Raw genomic sequence first — 18,838 nt, 5'->3', positions numbered from 1 at the left:
TAGTTTACTAAAATAAATAATGTATAATTATTAATTAACTCACTTTATTAGAAAAAATGTTTGAAAACTTTCAATAAATTTGAAATAAAGTCTAATCAATGCCTCTCAGAGATATGAAATTTTCGTTCCAGAAGCGAATAAACTAAAAACCAAAAATATTTTCAACATTCCGGCTGCAGATATCCCCCTAATCGAGTGTAATTGGCTGCTCCGGACCAGACGACGCCCGTCTAAAAATGGTCACAGGATGCGGATGCGGTCCGTCAGTCAGGGGGGTCCTTTGGGAGCAGCAGCTCACATCTGTTGCTGTTTCGAAATCAAATTTGTAATGCATTATGGAGCAGTCTCGAGTGCCTGTTACGGCAGCGTCTATGAATTATTAATACGGACGATGGCGATGGCGATGGCGATGCCATCTCAGCGAACTGCGTGTTAATGAGCCGCCAACTCTCGCCGGCGACGCATTAATTGGGCGTCCAGATCATTGGCGTTTATGGGCATGGCCGGGAATCGAACATATGGCTATTTAAAGGCACTCGGGCGCCGACTCCGATCGATTTCGACTGCCGGGAAAATAAAAACTTTTACCATTTTACGGCTAGTTATCGTCCAGAAGATCATCTATCTTGCCGCGCACAATCGATTAATTTAGCGATTTTATCAAGGCACCCAAAAAAAATAAAATTCTCAATGCCCAATCTGTTTTACATATGTAAGCAATTTCCTATGATTCTCACTCACTCTCTCTCGCTGGCTATGTTGTGATTGAAATTGAAGCATTTTATGGCTGGGGAAAATTCAAATCAGTTTTATGACCGGCAGTAGAATTCGATATCCGAAACGCTGACAGAGACTTATTTAAATGTCATAAAATTGTGAACATTTCTCACAACAGGCCGAAGAACGATTTGGAAATGGAATGGAAAACAAATGAAATGTTTTCTTCGGTTAGTTAATGAAAAATGCAATAAAATGAACACAAAATGACACATAAAAATTGCCTTTTCCCTAGGTTGCCAGGGGGTTATCAAGAATTTCAGTGGAGGGGCAACAGTAAATGCTTCTAATTGATCATAAAAACGGGGCGCAAGAAATCTAAAAAATAAATATACATATAGCGTTTGTTTACTAGTTTCGATATCAAAGACGACTGAAAAGCTGAATGACAAATGCACTGGGCAACGCCTCAGCGTTCCACTTTTATTGATATGTGACCCAGAAAGTGCCGGTCTTCGAGTGTACACATAAGCATATAAGTATGAAGTACCCGAGACCAGACTATCGCAAATCGATTGGACATGCCCCTGACTGCCACGGCAAATGAGTGACTGAGTTGGCCGACCGAGCTGCCCGCGGTCACGCATGCGTACTGATAATAATTATCAAATCAAAACACTTAAACGCCTGCCCAGCCCATCGTCCTCCTCCGGACATTGTTCCCTGCTCCCTGCTCCGAGATCCCTGCTCCCTCGGCTCCTACTCCATGCTGCCCATTCCTCCTCCCTGGCTGCTGTTGTCCGTCGTGTTTGTTTGCCTTGCAGTGATTTGCAAGTTCTACTTAAGTCAAAGTGTCCGGGGCTCGTTGAGCTGCGTGAAAAGCTTTTTGTGTGTCGCGGCCTTTTGTCTGGACAGCCTTGCAAGGCCTTCACTGGGCGAAAATCAGCTGTAAAATGAACTAGTTTGTAAGGAGTATATATTTAACAAACCCCTATTATCAATATTTTGTGAATAATTACTGAAAAAATGTTTAAAGATCTACTGAAATCTTAAGTTTAGTGATTATTTGAACGGAGCTTACATTAAAAAGTTATTTTATTATTTTTGGTTTTATTTAATGACCTGGTAATAATATAATATTGTAATATTTTTGACACAACCTGTTGAAAATGTCCACCGAAAACCTATTAAAATAGAGTACATTTATAATACTTAATATGACATAGGAATTTTTTCTAGATGTTGTAAGAAATATCACTCTGATCAACCTGATCAAATGGCTACCTTCTTTTTTTAAAAGTTTCATTATTTTTAAATATTAAAAGTACGCTTGATATACTATAAAATAAATGTCTTATTGTTTTTTCTCAGTGTTGCCCAGCATCTTCTGCATCTTGCACATCTGCTGCATCTGCATGGTTCATCATCATTAAGCGCATTGCGTTCGACGATGATGCCCCCTGCCACACACACGCATGTAACATGCTGCACAAGATTCACTTTCGCAGGCAGAAACAGGGTCCGATCTCCCCATAAACATTGCAGCCAACTAAATTGGGGCGTTTTGGGTTCCGCTCGGTCTGCTGCCGTGTTGACAGCCCCGGCAAAAAGTGAAGTGTTCTGCGGAGATCTCTGGCCTTTCTGATCTTTGCTGGCTTGCTGCAGGGCGGCATGGTGACCCAGTTCACTCCACTCCACTCCACTCCTGCGCCTTTCGAGCGAAACCATGCCAAACGAAACGAAAAGCTGAGAAACTGTACCGTGCTTTACTTTCATTGACAGTTTGTCCAGCGACGATTTTTGGCAAACCAGGCACGCACTTGTGCCCTCGATACAAAAGGCCGATGTTGGCTGTCTTTGATTTATGCTGCCGTTGGTAGCTCATAAATCATGGCCCTCAGTCCCACTGTCTCACTGACTGATTGACCGAATGAGTGTATTGCCGAGCTGGCAACTCGACCACATTCTTTGCCTTAATTAGTGCAGTGGGGCTTAAGCGCTTTTAATTGGCACTTTTACCCGAGCGATTAAGGCAAAATATGACAGCTCCAGTGACTGGGTCCCTTTTCCAAGCAATTCCCAAAAATTCGACAACTATTCGGCAGTCAGATGCCAGGAAAAACAGTAACGGACGCAATAATATACAATAACATTTAATTTATAAACGCTTACTTTTAAATGTTTTTAAATTTGTATAATAGCTATAACTTCTACCATTCTGATAATTAAGAAATTATTAAGGAACGCATGATTTTTCTAGCAAATTGGAATATAAGTTCGTTAAAATATCAAAACATTTTCCTTTCCATTTATAAATGCAGATAAATAAAGAAAATCAAATCATTTTCTCACTAAGCACTATTCCTATGAACTTGGCTGTATTGAACAGAAAACAGATACAGGCAACCTTATTTCCTGTTGCCTTTCATTTTGCAACTAGAACGAGGAAAAAGGAAATGGGCCAGGCGATGTTACTCTGCCAAATGCAGCAGCTGAATGTCATATCGATTGGTAGCAAATATTTCGTCTTGTCAACAGCCCAACAACAATGGAGCCCTAAAACCCCCATCCGTATCCACTCCTCGATTTTTTGTGGGTTTTTGGTGTTCGCTTTCGGTGTTGATGTCGTGTTTTTCCATTGTCATGGCACGCGTTTTGAAAATTAATATTTGTCTTGTTGCAGCAAGTCTGCTGCTGCTGCCTTTTTGAGGTTTTTCCCCCTGATAATCGGAGACCCCAGAGGTGAACGCAATGTATGCTAAGCATATGCAACCGAGGAGACCGCAAGCTCAGTGCCGTTTATGAGCCGTTTTGGCTTATAAATGTTTTAATTAGATATATTCGGTTTGATAAGCCGGAGACAGCTAACAAGTTGGTTAGTCTGTTTCGGGGCCTATGCTTTATGGACCTCGGCTGCACAAAGTGGGTCAGCGAGTTGGCCAAAGATTGCAGCCACTTTTCTAGAGACTACGCGAGCACTCAGAAAAATAAATTCCAATCAAAAATTTACTTAAGGTCTTCACAGATAAATATGAAAGGGGCTTACCCTACAAATCTTAACTAGCAATTGTTGGAATTATGAAAGTTTTATTATTTTCTTCTTAATTGCTTTAATTTTCAGTGCATTGCAACAAGAATAAGCTACATTTTCATTCGGGTTATCGAAGAGTTAAAGTTTTCAGCCTGTCCCTCTGAACTTTGCTCTATTCTCCGCAGCACGCTGATTGCAATTAGAAAATCTTTTACGACTCTATGCCCGGCAATCAATCTCCAATTGTCTTTCAATCTAAAGCTAAAGAACTGCACTAATTAGAGTATTTTATTACACATTTTATGGCGATGCAAAGCCCCCGAAAAATGCAACTCCCATAAAACTTGGCCGTCTATCTTATTCAAACAGTTCAAAGTTTAACTCGTTCAAGTGCCAGCCACCGAGTGACGACTGTCTATCAACGGACCACTTCCCTGCCCCCAAATTTCATCTCCATCTTCATCTGCTCATCTCCAACTAATCCATCCAGTTGCCCATAAATTTCACGCGCTTCAGTTGCGCATCCGGCAAATGGATGGATGGCTGGAACATATGGCAGTTCTTGAAAGAACATTCCTTCCGCACCGAATTTTTCGAAGGGAGGGGCCCTTTTTTTTGGGGGGAAAAACCGTGTGTGTGGGCCCCCAAATTTTGTGTAGCTGCCTGTGTGTGTTGACAACATTGTTGTGATTCAGATTAAATGCCTTTGTCTTGAGCGCATTTTATCTAACCCAGATTCATAAAATATGCTTCGCTGTTTGTTCGCTCACATGTCGAAACTGAGGCAGCCAGAGATTACACCGGAATTTCGGAGATTTTAGATTAGGAAATCTCAGCCTAATATGCAGAACGTATGCAAACACTAAGGGATTCACCTTCTTTAAGAATGTAACTGGCAAATTGTATTTTGGGAATGATTCTAATGTAATTTACATATAAAATGTTAGTTCAAGTGAAGTTAGTTCTTAGTTCTTTTGAAGATTTCCCTAAGTATCTTGAAATGATTTTAAGTTAAAATTGAAGTACATGTAATAAAGGGAATAATCCAAGCGATATATAAGAACTCCAATCTACTTTTGAAATTACATCTTCAATATTTTGAAAGTATTTAAAAAATGTTTTTTGGTACAAAGAAGTATAAAATATTTGCCCTAATTGACCCTTACATTTTTGCATGTCTAAAGGTCTTCTTTGTCATAAGTCTATAATACATTTTTTAAAAGCTCAACAAAATGTTATCTTTTAAATTCTGAATGTATTGACATTTTTGGGCGCAGTTCAGCCAAACAGTTTTTGTTGCTGTGTACTCACGTGTTTCTCCGGTTTCAAGAGGACTCCGTTCTGCTGCTGCTGTTGCTGCTGTAGTTGATGCTCCATGATGGATGAGCCCTTGCCGTAGCGACTCTGGATGGCCGCGGAGGCGGCTGCCGAGAGGAGCATGGGCGCCGTCCTGGAGGTGGGCGAACTGCAGGCCGAACCGGAACCGGATCCTTCGGCCAGGGCTGCCAGATGCGGGGGCAGCTTATCGCCGGCCATCAGGCTGTCCAGGTCGCGTAGAAACTTGCAGGCCCAAAGGTTCACATCGTCCGCCTGGACAGGTGGAGGGGGCAAGGATTTCGTCGGGGTCTTGGTGGGACTGAGGGGCGGCGGGGGCAGGGCCCTTAGTTTAGTTGTCACTGGTTTGCCCGGTGTTGCTGTTGTTGCTGTTGTTGCTGTTGTTGCTGTTGTTGCCGTGGTGCTGCTGCTGTCAAAGCCGCTATCTGATCCTGTGGAACGAGACAATTCATCAGGCTGCTGGACTCCTGCCTCCGAAAGCCGCTCCTCCAGTTGCTCGCGGAGCTGCTGCTCCAAACGCTGGACTTTGCGCAGCTCGAAGACCTCGTTGATTTCCCGCTGCAATTAGAATGGCAGTTGTTAGTGGGGTACACTCGGAGAAATAGTAGGTATCATTAATAAATATTAATGGAATATCAATTAAAACCCTCTTTTAATATTTGTTTTCTATAGATATGCTTATTCTTAACAAGCCCCAATTAAATAATGATTTTACATAAACTACAAACTATAAATACTATACTGAAAAAAATCAGACTTGGTTAGAGTAACTTAAGTAACTTATGATTGAATGATCGCTTTCAACAAATCAACTTTACAGTTGTAGGTCAATTGAATATTTGCATTTACACATAAAACTCTTGAACGCATAAGTTCTTAGTGTTTTTTTCCTGCATAGAAGACCCATAAACTCCGCACTGCGGTGGAGATTAGGTTTTGATTAGCGCTCTAATTGCGCACATATATCAAGGCAATGGTCTATTAATCGCGCCCAGAGCGCCACATCCCCATCCCCATCCACATTCACATCCGCCAAGAGCCTCTTCTAATGGCTCCCGACTATGATGTATGTTTGCTTAATTTGCCCAGCAAACAGGGACAAAAAGAAAGCCCAGGACACGACCAAGACAACCCGGAGAGACATGGGCACAATCAAAGACAAATAAATTAGAACACGACCGCGGAGGCAGAAAGGTTTCCCATTTCCACACTCGGATCGGAACAGAAAACTGCAGCCACGAACTCCAAGCGAAACACGACTCGCCGCAGCAACAACGAATGCAAATAAATTGAAATGAAGCAATTTGTTAGCCAGATTAAACACAACACAACTAAACTAAAAAACTAAAAAAAAAAAAACGAGGAGAAAGAAACCAAAAACACGGGAAGAGAACCCAGAGAAGATCAGAGACAGATGGAGCCCACAGGGCTAACAAAGTCAGCGAATTACTTAATTAAAAATCGTGGCCCGAGATCCAGAACTGGTCTTCTGGACCAGTAGACCCTTCTGCCCACCGAAACCCTTTCCGATTCCCCAGTGACATTAATAACGTGCAGTGCTCATTACTCAGCAATTGTGTTTGCTTGCGGGTCCCTTTTTTGTTTTCTGTGGCGCTGCTGCTTTTGCCAGAAGGGCAGCTCGCTCAGACAAATGCGATCGAACATTAGCAGGCAATAAATTCTCAGAGGTAGTCTATTGCTGCCGGGGCTTGAAAGAAAGCCGCGAAGAACCCTACGATTTTATCAGGTAGTGTGAGAAGTTGGCTGGCTAATTTGTGAGGGCGGCTGCTCGGGTCACAGGTTGGGCAAACAATGCCGCACTCCAATCGAGTTTTTGGCCCACTGATTTGCTGATTTCAAACACAACTTATGACGTATGAGAGTTTGCTTTGCGGCCATCTCAAGTGGGCCGCTTATTTCCCAGTTCGGCGTCATACAATGCAATTTCTTTTTATTAATTTCATGCTACGACGCGCTGGACAAACAATTGGCATTGCTTTGGAATCAAAGAGACACTGAGAAAAATGTTGCTTTGGCAATGTTGAGTTGGGAATACCAAATAACACCCACTCAAAATATCAGTATTTAATTAAAATGTTTTTGTATTTCCCATAAAGCCGGCTTCTTAAAAAGAGTTCTCATTAATGAAGAACTAATCTTATCAGATTTATTTTGAATGGTCTTAAAAATCCCAATTTATTAATTGGTAGCTTTATAAAAGCCTTGTTTTGGATCGTGATTCTTTAAGCGTTGTCCCAGTTAGATAAAATGGCTCTGAGTAAATAAAACTTATAATGTTGTGATCATGGGTAGATGGGAAATCAGTTGTTTTAAGATGGATTTTTTTAACAAAATGTTAACTCTGGATTCTCTTAAGAATTCTTTCTTATTTTTACTTTGTGATGTCCTTCACCTGTCGCATTTTTTCTGAGTGTTCTCATATGTGACCAAGGGTCTTTCGACCGCGACCAGCAGGCGTATTCCCAAAACTCCGCGGGCCGCTCCTTGCTGGAATGGCCGCATCTCGTGCTATAAAAAGCTGGACCGCTGGCCAGAAACTTTCAGTTTCAGTCTCTCCGTTTTTCTAAGAGCCAAAACGCAGCGGATGCCGCTGGCAGGCTGGCTGACTGGCTTCTTCAAAGTGGCCGACGAGGCAGGAGCGAAATAAAAATTGGAACAACTCCCCGCGACTGGAGTTTCTGAGTCGAAGTTGGGGATCCACGGAGTCGAGAAACTGAGGAACTGAGACACCGAGGAACCGCAGACAGCATGAGGCTCACGTTGGCCTGGCTCAGCGTCTGCCTGGCGATTTATTGCGGCGGTGGCCATGGCCATGGCAATGTGGTCCTATCTTTGCCACCATCGCTTATCGCTACGGCCACGAAGGCGGCCTTGAGTCACCAACAACAACAGCTACAACAACAACGGCAGCAGCAGAAAAAGGATGCACGCGTCCTGTTTGACAGCCCCAGCGATGCACTGCGCGATATGCTGCACACCGGTGCCATGAATTCAGGAAAATTCAGCCTGCCCAATGCCGATGTGGCTGTGGATGTGGAGCAGCAACCGCAGACGTCTGAGGATTTTAATCGAAACGCAGATGATTTAGGGGCCAGGCAATCAGTGCCGCAGGAAATGGCAGCGGGAATGGGAATGGCACTGGGACTGGGACTGGGTCCCAACTATCGGGCCACGCCCCCTCACCGGTATTGGGGCAATCGTTGCCAGGGTCGATCTGGAGCATCGGCGAAGTGTCCGCAGGAGTACTATCGCACCATGCTGGCGGCCAGGTAAGAGACCCATTCAGGATGTGGGTGGCAAACTGGGGGCCGCAGATCGGCCAGCAGGTTCAAGGCTGCACAGAAGGAAAGTCGAGAAAGTTTCGCTCCTCGTTTCCGCTTCACATGTAAACCAATTTGGCAGCTAAAGTAATCGTTAACCCTCTAAGCAACTGAGTCATTCATTTCGACCGGAAAAACGTATCTTGCTTAAAAAATTAGGGTATTGTTGCTTTATAACAAATTTAAGGAAAGAAAAATTTGCGTATTTTTAAAATTTCAATTTCATTTTCTTCAATACTACTCAGTCAAATTATATTTTGTAATTTAGGTAGTTAAATTACATTTGCAAGAATTGATTTAAAAGGCATTTGATTTTTAAAAAAGATTTAAAGTTTGGTACTCAGTTTTAACCATCAAGTTTAATTTTAAAATTCTTTTTCCTAGACAATTTTTGAACCCTATTTCTCACTCATATCCGCATTCTACCTTAATATAAACTTATTTTAAAGAAACCCAAGCGTTCGTTATACAGAGGGTTAATGCTAACCCTTCTCAGGGCGCCAGGGTCTGCCAAAAAAAAGAAGGTTAACCCACAAGAGCGGCAACAAATCGTCGACAATTTGGCTGTCGACTGGGAACACGCAAAACCAATTAATGGGCGTGAAAAAATCAGTACCAACGATTGCAGTTTTGTTTCAAGTCAGAGCCAGGAGACCGCCGCGCCGTATGTTGATTTATTTTATAAAATAACAACTGTCAGCAAATTCATTGCCCCACAACGAAATCGAAACGAAAACTGCATTACGAGTTTCACTTTTCATTTCGGCGAGTGGGAAATAATTTTTACACTCTGCTTTTGTTTTATTTAAAGCATTTCTTTCTTCCGCTGCGCCTTGTAATTTGCAAGGTATATTATCTTGTGTTGAAAAATTATTGGGCGCTACTATTAAAATCGAATTAATCATCTCCGGCTGGGACTTTATCATTATTATTATTTTCTGTTCGCATATGTTTGCCTTTGTTGATTTGTTAAATGTTTGATTAATTGGCTACGACGGCCCGCATAACTTTCGATTGTTGCTGTTCGCCTAATTTGTAATTTTACACAGTAATTTCTGGGGAATTGCCTCAAATTGACTTTTGATTGAATTGGATCAGCCCTGACAGCCTTTGGATAAGCGAAGAGTTTAGGCCTTTCTGGGTCATATGTTTGAGTGGGAACAAGAAGTTCATCAATTGTGTGTCGTCTGTTATTTTCCTCAAAAAGAGAAACTTCGGCCAAGAAGTGTAATTGAAACCCATGGCCGCAACCCACGCTCAAGTCCAAAAAAAAAAAGAAAAATGAGAAAATGTGCTGCTCCTTAAAGCGAACAAATGATGTGGCATTAATCACACTATAGAAATTGTATACCTTTTTTCCCTCATCAGGAACAAAGAGGCTCTGGCTCGCCTCCACTTGCAGCTCAGTTCGATGCAGGATTCTGACTCCGAGGTTAACTCCTCCGATTCCGGGGAGGAGGTGGCCGACGAGGATCAGAGCAACAATGAGGTCTTTATGCTACTCACCGGCGAACAGGATCTCATTAAGTTCCTGCACTGGGCCATGCAGCTTCTGTATCCGATTCAGAGTAATATGGGCAATCTGAGTGATGGTGCCGCTGAGAATTACTACCCCGGAATGTTCCTCTGGAAGAAGCTGAATTTGTCGGGTCATTTGGAACCCCCACTCATTGTCGATGAACCTCAATACGTTTTGGTGAGAAGAGAAAAGCTCTTCGATGGCTATCATTTGGGAGGTGAGTGTGTTGGTTTTTTATCATATCTTAAAATTTGATTTATGTTTCAGGAAAAGTGTTTTGTAATACTTCCTTTTTTAAGCCTTATATTTATAAAATTTCATGGAGATCGATCTTGGAAACCTAGAGCACGTCAAAATTCAAATTCAAATTTAAATCAAATAAATGACTGGAAACCCATATTCCTCAAAATAGGCCTAAGCTTTGGAAAATTCATTTCAAATAATCAGGAAAGTTGTGAAGTAACCTCTTAAATAATATAAAGTAACTTGTACTTCCTACACAGTAAAAAATGTACTCCGAACAACCTACGATAATCTAGACATAAGAACGCAGTATCCATTGTTTTGTTAATATATTTTTGTGAAATTTTTCCAGAAGAGATGAGCAAGGAGAGTGACCCGTTTATACCGCCTCGAGGTCGCAAGCACAACTCGCCGGACCTGGACGCCCTGATGAACCGGTACGAGCCCTTCGTGCCGAATCGCGGCAAGCGCGACAAGGTCAAGGATCTGTTCAAGTATGACGACCTGTTCTTTCCGCACCGCGGCAAAAAGCATCGCAACCTCTTCCAAGTGGACGATCCCTTCTTCGCCACCCGGGGCAAGAAGCTGCAGCTCCGGGATCTTTACAACGCCGACGATCCATTCGTTCCGAATCGCGGCAAGCGGCACCTGACAGCCAGCGGCGGGAAAACCGGGGAGAGGGCGGCCAAGACGGGAAAATGGCCAGATGACAGCGACAACAACTGGCCGCAAAGAATGTCAACGCATAAAATTAATGGTTACGATCAATCAGTCAGGCCATCACTGTCATTGGAGGATGCTGCGTTTGCTTCTTGGCGACTGCCCGCTAATAGATTGCACTCGACAAGATCAATGTCAGCCGATCAGCAGTTGCAGCAATTGCTGTTGCCCCATGTCCGCTTCATTGGCAATCCGAACATGCGCCAGCAGCAGGTGAAAACATCATCCTGGCCGGCAGAAGAACGCCACCGGAGATCCATCCTGCCCCTGGGCGCCCAAAACGATGCCCACGAGACACAATTAACGCAATCGCACCCGGCTAATCCCCATTTGGACACTGATTCCGACCATTTGAACATTTAAATGCGGCGAGCGATTTTCGGTTTTGGTTTCGATTTCGGTTTTTTCTGATTTTCAGTGTTCGGCTTGGGGCACCTTTTTTCCTCGACTCTTGTAGACAGAACTATATGGCACACAATAAAGTACAGCATGCAATTGATTTTGAGAGAAATCGAATCGAATTGTAGCGAATTGAAGGTTGCTTTGGTCAGATGCCCTTGGGGACGCCTTTCAAGATCTGCACTGGCAGAAAATGTTGGGTTCACTAAGAAGGGAATTTCAATTATTGATAACAGAATTATTATTGGGTTTTTATATTGCATTGATTAGGTTAGCAAATGAATATGAATTGCGATTCTTTATCTTATCTTCAATCTATATTTGGTTATAACAAAGAACCAAAGAAAAGAATGATTGATAGAAATTTGTTCCAATAGAATAACACATGAAATGTTGTATTGTTCATTGAATTTATAGCGCATTTTAGGGAAAGCTTCTGTGGAGTATTCCCCAACTCATGTGACATATATTTTTCGCGGTGTGTTCTGCGAAGGTCTCGCCTCGTTGCCCTTGGTGATGTTGTTGCAGTGCGGGTATTGCCTATTTTAATTGTATTCATTGGTTAATTTATCGCTAAATGCAATCAGCATTGTGCCGGGCTGCGAGTCTAGACTCCGTTGGAGCCGCAGAAAGCCAGCTGCAGACAGGCGGGCGTGGCACGCAGTTGATGCCACGGTGGCGATATGCAGGCAGATATTGTAGAACAACGGCAACAGCTGCTGTTCGTTTGCCTGCAAAGGTCAAAATAACAAGGGCCATGTAATCCCCAAAACGCACATCAATCACGCGAGTTTAGCTTATTAGCCAAGCGCTGAACCTTAAAAAAAAGGGAGATACAGTGATTTTTTAAGCCACTGTGAACTGAAATTTTCCACTTCAACCAATTTCTGACATTGACATTGACCACATCGACATCAACGTCAAAATATTTTGGTGAGCCAGCGGACCAGCTCGCTTTGTTTTTGAACAAATGACCATTGAAGGTCATAGCCAGATCCAAAAGCGGGCAACAACAAATTGGTTAAATAATACCCATATGTATGCTCTTCCATCTCCATCTCGTTTTGGCCTTTTTTTCATTTTTTTTTTTTTTTCTGGTAGCCTGACGTCCGAACGATCGGTCCAAAATCCCCTGAAGATCATTATAATTTCAATGGCACTTCATATGGAGTGTGTATATGCATATATATGTATGTACCTATGTTTGGTTAGAAGAATGCAAGCAGTCCATAAATACTATATACATTTTCTTTCCGTTCAACTCTCGGCTGGGCAATGACACTTGAAGTGGTCAATTGTCGGCTGGCTCACGTGCAGCTTTTTAGAGCCAAAGGTAGAGGTACACAGTTTGAGAGTTTGAGTTAGGTAAGCTTAGTGCTAAACAGCTGTGACAGCTTCAGAAGAAATCCCACAGAAGCACTCGCATACCATTCTTACACAACTCACAACAAAAACCTTTAAATACTACATTAATACACAAGTCGTATTGGCTAGCAATTATGTGTAGGTAGCTTTAATGTCAGTAGAAGCTTAGTTATTTTTAATTTGTAAATATTTAAGTAAATTTGTATAGTTTTAAATATGGTTTTGTAATCATTTACCCTAGCAGAGTGTGGAACTGTTCTTATACTGTATACAAAATGTGAAGTAATTTATAGTTTTAGGGACTTAGATGTCCCTTAGAGTGGATAAACTATCAAATAACCGATGATATTTGTAATGGCACCACAAAAGTCTTCTAAGCGAGACGCGTCTGGATCGAGGATTGAACAAATTAAATTCCATTGGCTTTGAAAACTGCAAAGCCCGAGGAGCAGGCTACTTTGTGTCACTTTTGGCAAGCGGCTAGAGAAAAAGAAAGTCGGGGCTCAGAAGAGCACTCGCACAAAACGCGATTCCCAGTGGTGAGCTTCGATTCGGCATCAGCAAATTGGCTCAATTTCTGTGGCCAAGGCCTTTTGGTTGGCTGCTGATTTGCTTGTCGGAAAATATCAACGCATTGTCAGCGAGCCGAACTTGACAACTGGCAACATGCAATGCTGCAACATTGGCAAGCTGCAACACTGCAACACTGCAACATTGCGACTCTGCAACTGCAATTGTAACGCGATCAGCATGAGTAGCTGGCAGCCTGTGACAGCGGCTTAATTGCTGTCTGCAATTATGATTGCTGCCGGTGGTGAAATTGTAGAAGTCTTCGCTTCACTTTCGTTTCGCAGCTCCAACTTCTCAGCTTCCCCCACAGTGTTTATTTTGTTTTTGTCTATCTATCTAACGATTTCTGACTCCATTTGGCATCATCGGGCCTGTGGGATTTTGCTTTGTTTTGCCAGAGCAACTCCTGGTTGACAAAAATAGTAACGTGCAGGCAGGCGCTGCCTTTTATTGCCATTTGTTTTGGCCCGTTCGCGAGTTTGACGTTGACAAAAAAACGTCATTTGCAAATTGGGCAAAGACAACTTTCTCTGGAGGCAGCTGCTTCGTCGCATTTGCAGTCGCATTCGCCAAGTGACAGAGCCATTGCATAAAGCCATATAGATAAACCAAAGGCAAGTCGTCGCCCACATTCATTAACAGCATTCGCATAATTGGCTGAAGCAGATACTTTTTCTGGGTTCATCGAACCACACCGCAGTCAGCCAGACCCAAAAAATTAAAAAAAAACTATAGTTAAAAAACAATCCCTGGGCGCAGCAGTCTTACGTCTCAATTTCCCATCGCCACTTTGTCAATATCTATAATTAAAATCATTTGAGAACACACGCAAACCGTTCGCCTGATTTATCAGATTTTCGAATGGCAGAAAGGCAATATTTATACACGTTGTCATGCTGAAAGCTTGATTGATGCATTAAGCTTACTTAGCCATAGTCGATGTTGACGAGCGCCAATTAATGGCTGCTTAAACGGGAAAACTCTGTCTCAGCCAGCTAGTCAGTCAGCCAGCCAGCTTGTCCATGTAAAATTATGGAAAATCTGCGCAAAAGCCAGCGCTAATTGATGCAGGAAGCGCGACGGAAAAACGAGTTGCCATCGCCTGTCATATGGATTCGCTTCGTTTCGTTTCGGTGCGTCTTAAATGGGTCAGGCGGTGATTACCGCCTCCACTAACGCATTTCATAACTACACTTGGAAAGTAGTCATCAACCTCATAACTTTGTTATTTATCAAACCAAGTTGAATTTAAGAAGATAATTGGGCAATACATAATCTATATCTAATATTGAACATATTAAAATAAGCTGCTAAAATAAAAATTTAAAATATTTAAAGACTTTATAAATTGCTGAAGTCTTACTTTTTTCTCCAATCCCATTTTTAAACCAGCTTATTTTAAGTTTCAGCCTATACTGTTGGTAAAAATGTAATATTGTTTATATGGAACATATACAAATTTTTAAGTTAAGTTTTTGAGTTATTGGCTTTTAAATGATCATTACTTTTTCAATGAGTTTTTGAACTATTACCCATAGTTATTTCCAATTTCTGGTCAACATTTATTTTTGCCTCAGTGTATTCAAATTAAGCCTAAGGCGACGCCAACAACAAGCGTCTTAGCAGTCTTAGCGTGTAACGGCAATTTCCAGCCAAAACGCTGCACTATTTGTCATAATAAATGTGCACAAAGGAGAGGAGGCTGCCCCTACACCCATTTCCCTCCCCTTTGCCCCGGAAAGAAAGCGTTTTGGCCTGCGTGGGCAGCGCTGTGACACATTTTGTCATCATTAGGCACAGTTGCCGGCTAATAATTTCAATTTAGCCAAAAAATTAGTTGTATTTGGTGGTGGCAAAGAGGGGAAAATGTGTAAAAAGGCGTTAATAACCGCGGTGTAAGGCCATAAGCTGACAGCCCACGCCAGGCCAAGAAAAAAAGAAGAAAAAAACTAAGCCAAACTTGGTTTAGTTTAGTTTGGTTGACTGCTCCAAAGAAATGGGGGCCGATGGGGGCGTGGCCGGCACTCGATGGGTGTTGAGGTGATGACACTGATTATAAAATGCAGCATATGGCGCATGGCGTGCTGCATTTACTGCCATAAAGCCATCCCAGTTGATCAGCGGCGATAAAAGCCGCCTAGCTCTGATTTGGTGCGGCTAAAAACGCAACTAAGTCGCCGGCGTTTTGTGTGCGATTTGTGGGTGCTTCATTTTGGCAGAAACGGCTGAAAAGCACTTTAGTTATGAAGTTTATTTTATCCAGAGCCTAGCACATGCATTGGAGAAATTTTCTTTTGGCCTGCATTTATGGTGCAGTTATCGCGAGAACCCTAATGGCACGAATAAATGTCTAATAAAATACCGGTAACGCTTTCTCTAAAATTTGCACTACTAAAAATGCTATAAACTTTAAGAGCTCCAGTTGATAGAGATATAAAAAATGGTAGCTTATGTGAGATGAAAACGAGCTAACTATGTAAAACTAATTAAGGTTTTAAAGATAAATGGTAGATACATTTTATAGAGATAAGGCCTTCCTTGTATTTTTCAGGTTCTAACCATTGCCTTTCAAGCCTTCAAAATGCAGACTTGAATTTAATATAAATAATCCAACTTTGTGCACACGTTTTTCAGACCACTGACCACAAGAACCCCATAAACGCAAATCACAAACAGCGCGTGCGTGCGGTTGTGCTTCCGCCATGAGCGGCAAATAAACATAATAATAACAACAAAATCTTGCAGCTATGGGGGAAAATTCATGCGAAACAGTTATAAAAAAAGACAAAACGAAGGAAAGGCGATGAAAAAAAAATAAAAAAAGAAAACTAAAGCCTCGGCCGTTGACGTTGCCGTCATCGTTGATGTGTATGTGTAATATTGCGCTTTCCGGTACAGAAACATAAAATTTTATGTACACGACCGCTGACGACAGGCCAAACGACAGCCAAAGCGGCAACAGAAAGTCGGGCGTGCAACGCGGCGTATGCGTTACATATTACGGCTGTGTGTGAGTTCGCCTTAACACATTTTTCTGTCACGCAAAATAATCATTTGCAAAATCACGCCGTGTTGACAGCAGAAGAGGGGCGGTGGATGAAAGACTGGCACTAGGCCGGGTCCCAGGCAATTGTAATAGTACACAGAGAAAATAAAATATATATAACGATAGAAATAGAATGCAGCATCAAATTATACTAAATTTAGGGCCCAGAAACAGACTGCAATGGAAATAATGATTTGTTAATTTTGACGTTTAATAATAATGGGTATGAATTCTGTAAAACAATTAAAAAGAACTGTTGAAGATCTTTAAGGGGCTAAAATATGATTCTATTTGCATTTTCTTGTCACCCCATCTCATATATCAATCATTAATGGTTCCCATATGTACAATAGATAAATACATGTTTTTCACTGTGCATTTATGTGAGCGTTTGTTTGACGGGGACTGAAATTGTCGGTTATTATCATGTGAAAATGCCTGAAATTGAATAATGTCATTCAGCAGACTTAGACAAGTGGAGTAGGGGCAGTGCCACATCGCTCCCCTCACTCTATATACCCAAAGTATCCTCCATCTAATGCGAATATTGCGCAACTTGGGAACGGAAAGGCTCTGCAGCACATGCTGTCAAACACTCACCTTGACACGCTCCACATATTCCTGCAATGGTCCGTACGGATCATCGCCTTCGACGTCCAGTAAATCGAGGTTGTGAGCCAGGTCCAGATTGTCCAGTGCGGCCAATTCGGACTCGGCCTTATCGACAAATTGCAGCTTATGATGATGGTGATGCCCCTGAACGGGCGCCGCCTGGCTCAAGAATTTCTTATCAGCTGTCATGGTGTTGTTGCCAGCTGCTCCTGTTGCTGTTGCTCCCGTTGCTCCTGTTGCCGCTGCAACAGCAACAATGCTTCCGTATTGGCGAGTGCGCGGCATGGTTGCACAACCGGTGCTAAAAACGCTCGGAGCGGTGGCAGATGAAGTTGGAGCTGGCCGACCATCAACGTCTCCGCTGGCCGGCACATCACTTAATCCCGATTTGTAGCGCGTCGTGTCAGCGGCGATTGCTGACGTGCAGTCCGATGTTGCTGCTGCTGCTGTGGATGCTGTAGATGTTGCTCCTGCAACTCCTCCTGTTGCTGCCGGCACAGTCGCCTGCCCGTTGATAAGCGTTTGATGTTGCTGCTGCTGTTGGCTGCTAATTGCACTTTTCACATCGCCTGTCATGTTGTTTTGATTTGTATTGCTATTGCACTGCATTTTAGTTAACTTCTTGACTTTGTCATGATGCCGCGTCGCCTGCTGTTGCTCTGTAAGTGAAATAAAAAAAAAATGATTATAAGCTTGGCTAATCTCGGCAATATTTCTGCACATGAGGCTGGCGCACCCTGAACAATTTCCCAATGAAAAGGAAAAACTCCCAGCCCAGTCGACCAACCACATGTGGCTTAAGCTGTATGCGCGCAAATTTCTGCGCTAATCGCCACGAATTGTCCGCCAAATGTGTGCCATTTAAATTGTCATAAATTTTGCAATATGCCCCGCACATGTGTGGACTTAACTCCTTTTTATTTGGCATATGTGTGCATGCGCGAACGTTTTAATTAATTTCGTACGGCCGCAAAAAAATTGCCAGCAATTATTTACATACACGAATTTATTGCTCACACCACACTTAACCATTTCCCGAGTGGTTCGCATTATTTATATTCAGTGGGGTTCTATTGTGGAGCTGGAGAGTCGGGGCCCAAGGAATATGTGGCCTTTGAATTTATGTCGCTGTTGATTCGGAAAATGGGTCATCGAAATCAGCTTGATATTTGTACTTTATATGGCCAACCATGACTAATTTTTGGTTTATTTTGAAATGTCAAAGTAGTAGGCAAACATTTACTTTATTACTGAGTTGTGTTGCAATCTAAAAAAAAAATGTTACCATTTGAAAAGGTATTCTTTTCTTTAAATATAAATCTAAAATGGAATTATCATTTACCAAAAATCTATTCTCAGTTCGTTTTCTAAACTCTCTAACCCACACAAATGTTAATAAATTCCCAGTAAATCGAATTGAAATTCGCATAGGGGCTAAGGTTATGTGAACTTTTTGTCAAACGGAAGAACCCCGCCAACCGGCCGGCATCTGTCTATATCTATTTATGTATATAGGTATGTCGTTTTATTTATTCCTGTTCGCTGGTGGGTAAGTGAAACGGTTAAAAAGCGCTCGTGGTTGTTGCTGTTGATTTTATGGGTTTGATTTGATTTTTGTTTTTATTGCGCATGCGTGCGTTCGATTAAGTTTTTTGATTAAAATGTCGCCGCCACCGTCGCGAGTCGCGACTTGGCGACAGCCTTACAGCCGTACAGCAATCCGGCAATACCAAAAAGTCAACAGCAGGGGCTTATTTCTTTGACTGACTCCACTTCTGCTGGTCAGAGAGCTTGGCATTTAAAAATTCTGAATCGCATGCGTTACACAACGGCCCGTGGCGAGCTCGTAAATCAGCGGCTGCAAACGAGAGTCAGTCAGACAGCAGGGACAGTTGGCCACATTTTATGGGGGTCTCTCTGCCAATTGATCGTTTTGGGCC

The 18,838-nt window shown here is 42.4% G+C and overlaps 2 protein-coding genes across 7 annotated transcripts in view; one reads left to right on the top strand and one right to left on the bottom strand.

Moving 5' to 3' along the window:
• LOC108046375 (stAR-related lipid transfer protein 13) overlaps window positions 1-18,838 on the bottom strand; it is a 99,931-nt gene that overhangs the window by 22,472 nt on the left and 58,621 nt on the right. For all 5 annotated transcript variants that reach the window (XM_044458423.1, XM_044458426.1, XM_044458422.1 and 2 more), the window contains 2 exons: window positions 16,887-17,557; window positions 5,060-5,641 (listed from right to left, as the gene is read on the bottom strand). In XM_044458423.1, coding sequence (XP_044314358.1) covers window positions 5,060-5,641; window positions 16,887-17,557 — 1,253 coding nt within the window. The remainder of the gene's footprint in view (window positions 1-5,059; window positions 5,642-16,886; window positions 17,558-18,838) is intronic.
• On the top strand, window positions 7,581-11,422 carry LOC108046386. Of its 2 annotated transcripts, none has more exons than XM_044458429.1 (3): window positions 7,581-8,373; window positions 9,793-10,160; window positions 10,542-11,422. In XM_044458429.1, the coding sequence occupies exons 1-3, from the start codon at window positions 7,853-7,855 to the stop codon at window positions 11,267-11,269; spliced, it is 1,617 nt and encodes a 538-aa protein (XP_044314364.1). In that variant the 5' UTR covers window positions 7,581-7,852; the 3' UTR covers window positions 11,270-11,422. The 2 variants fall into 2 exon arrangements, with proteins under 2 accessions (XP_044314364.1, XP_044314363.1); XM_044458428.1 differs by having other exon boundaries at window positions 10,539-11,422.

The sequence above is a fragment of the Drosophila rhopaloa genome, unplaced genomic scaffold (genome assembly GCF_018152115.1).
Source record: "Drosophila rhopaloa isolate 14029-0021.01 unplaced genomic scaffold, ASM1815211v1 contig_167, whole genome shotgun sequence".
NCBI classification, from domain to species: Eukaryota; Metazoa; Arthropoda; class Insecta; order Diptera; family Drosophilidae; genus Drosophila; species Drosophila rhopaloa.
This window is presented reverse-complemented; position numbering and strand designations above follow the sequence as displayed.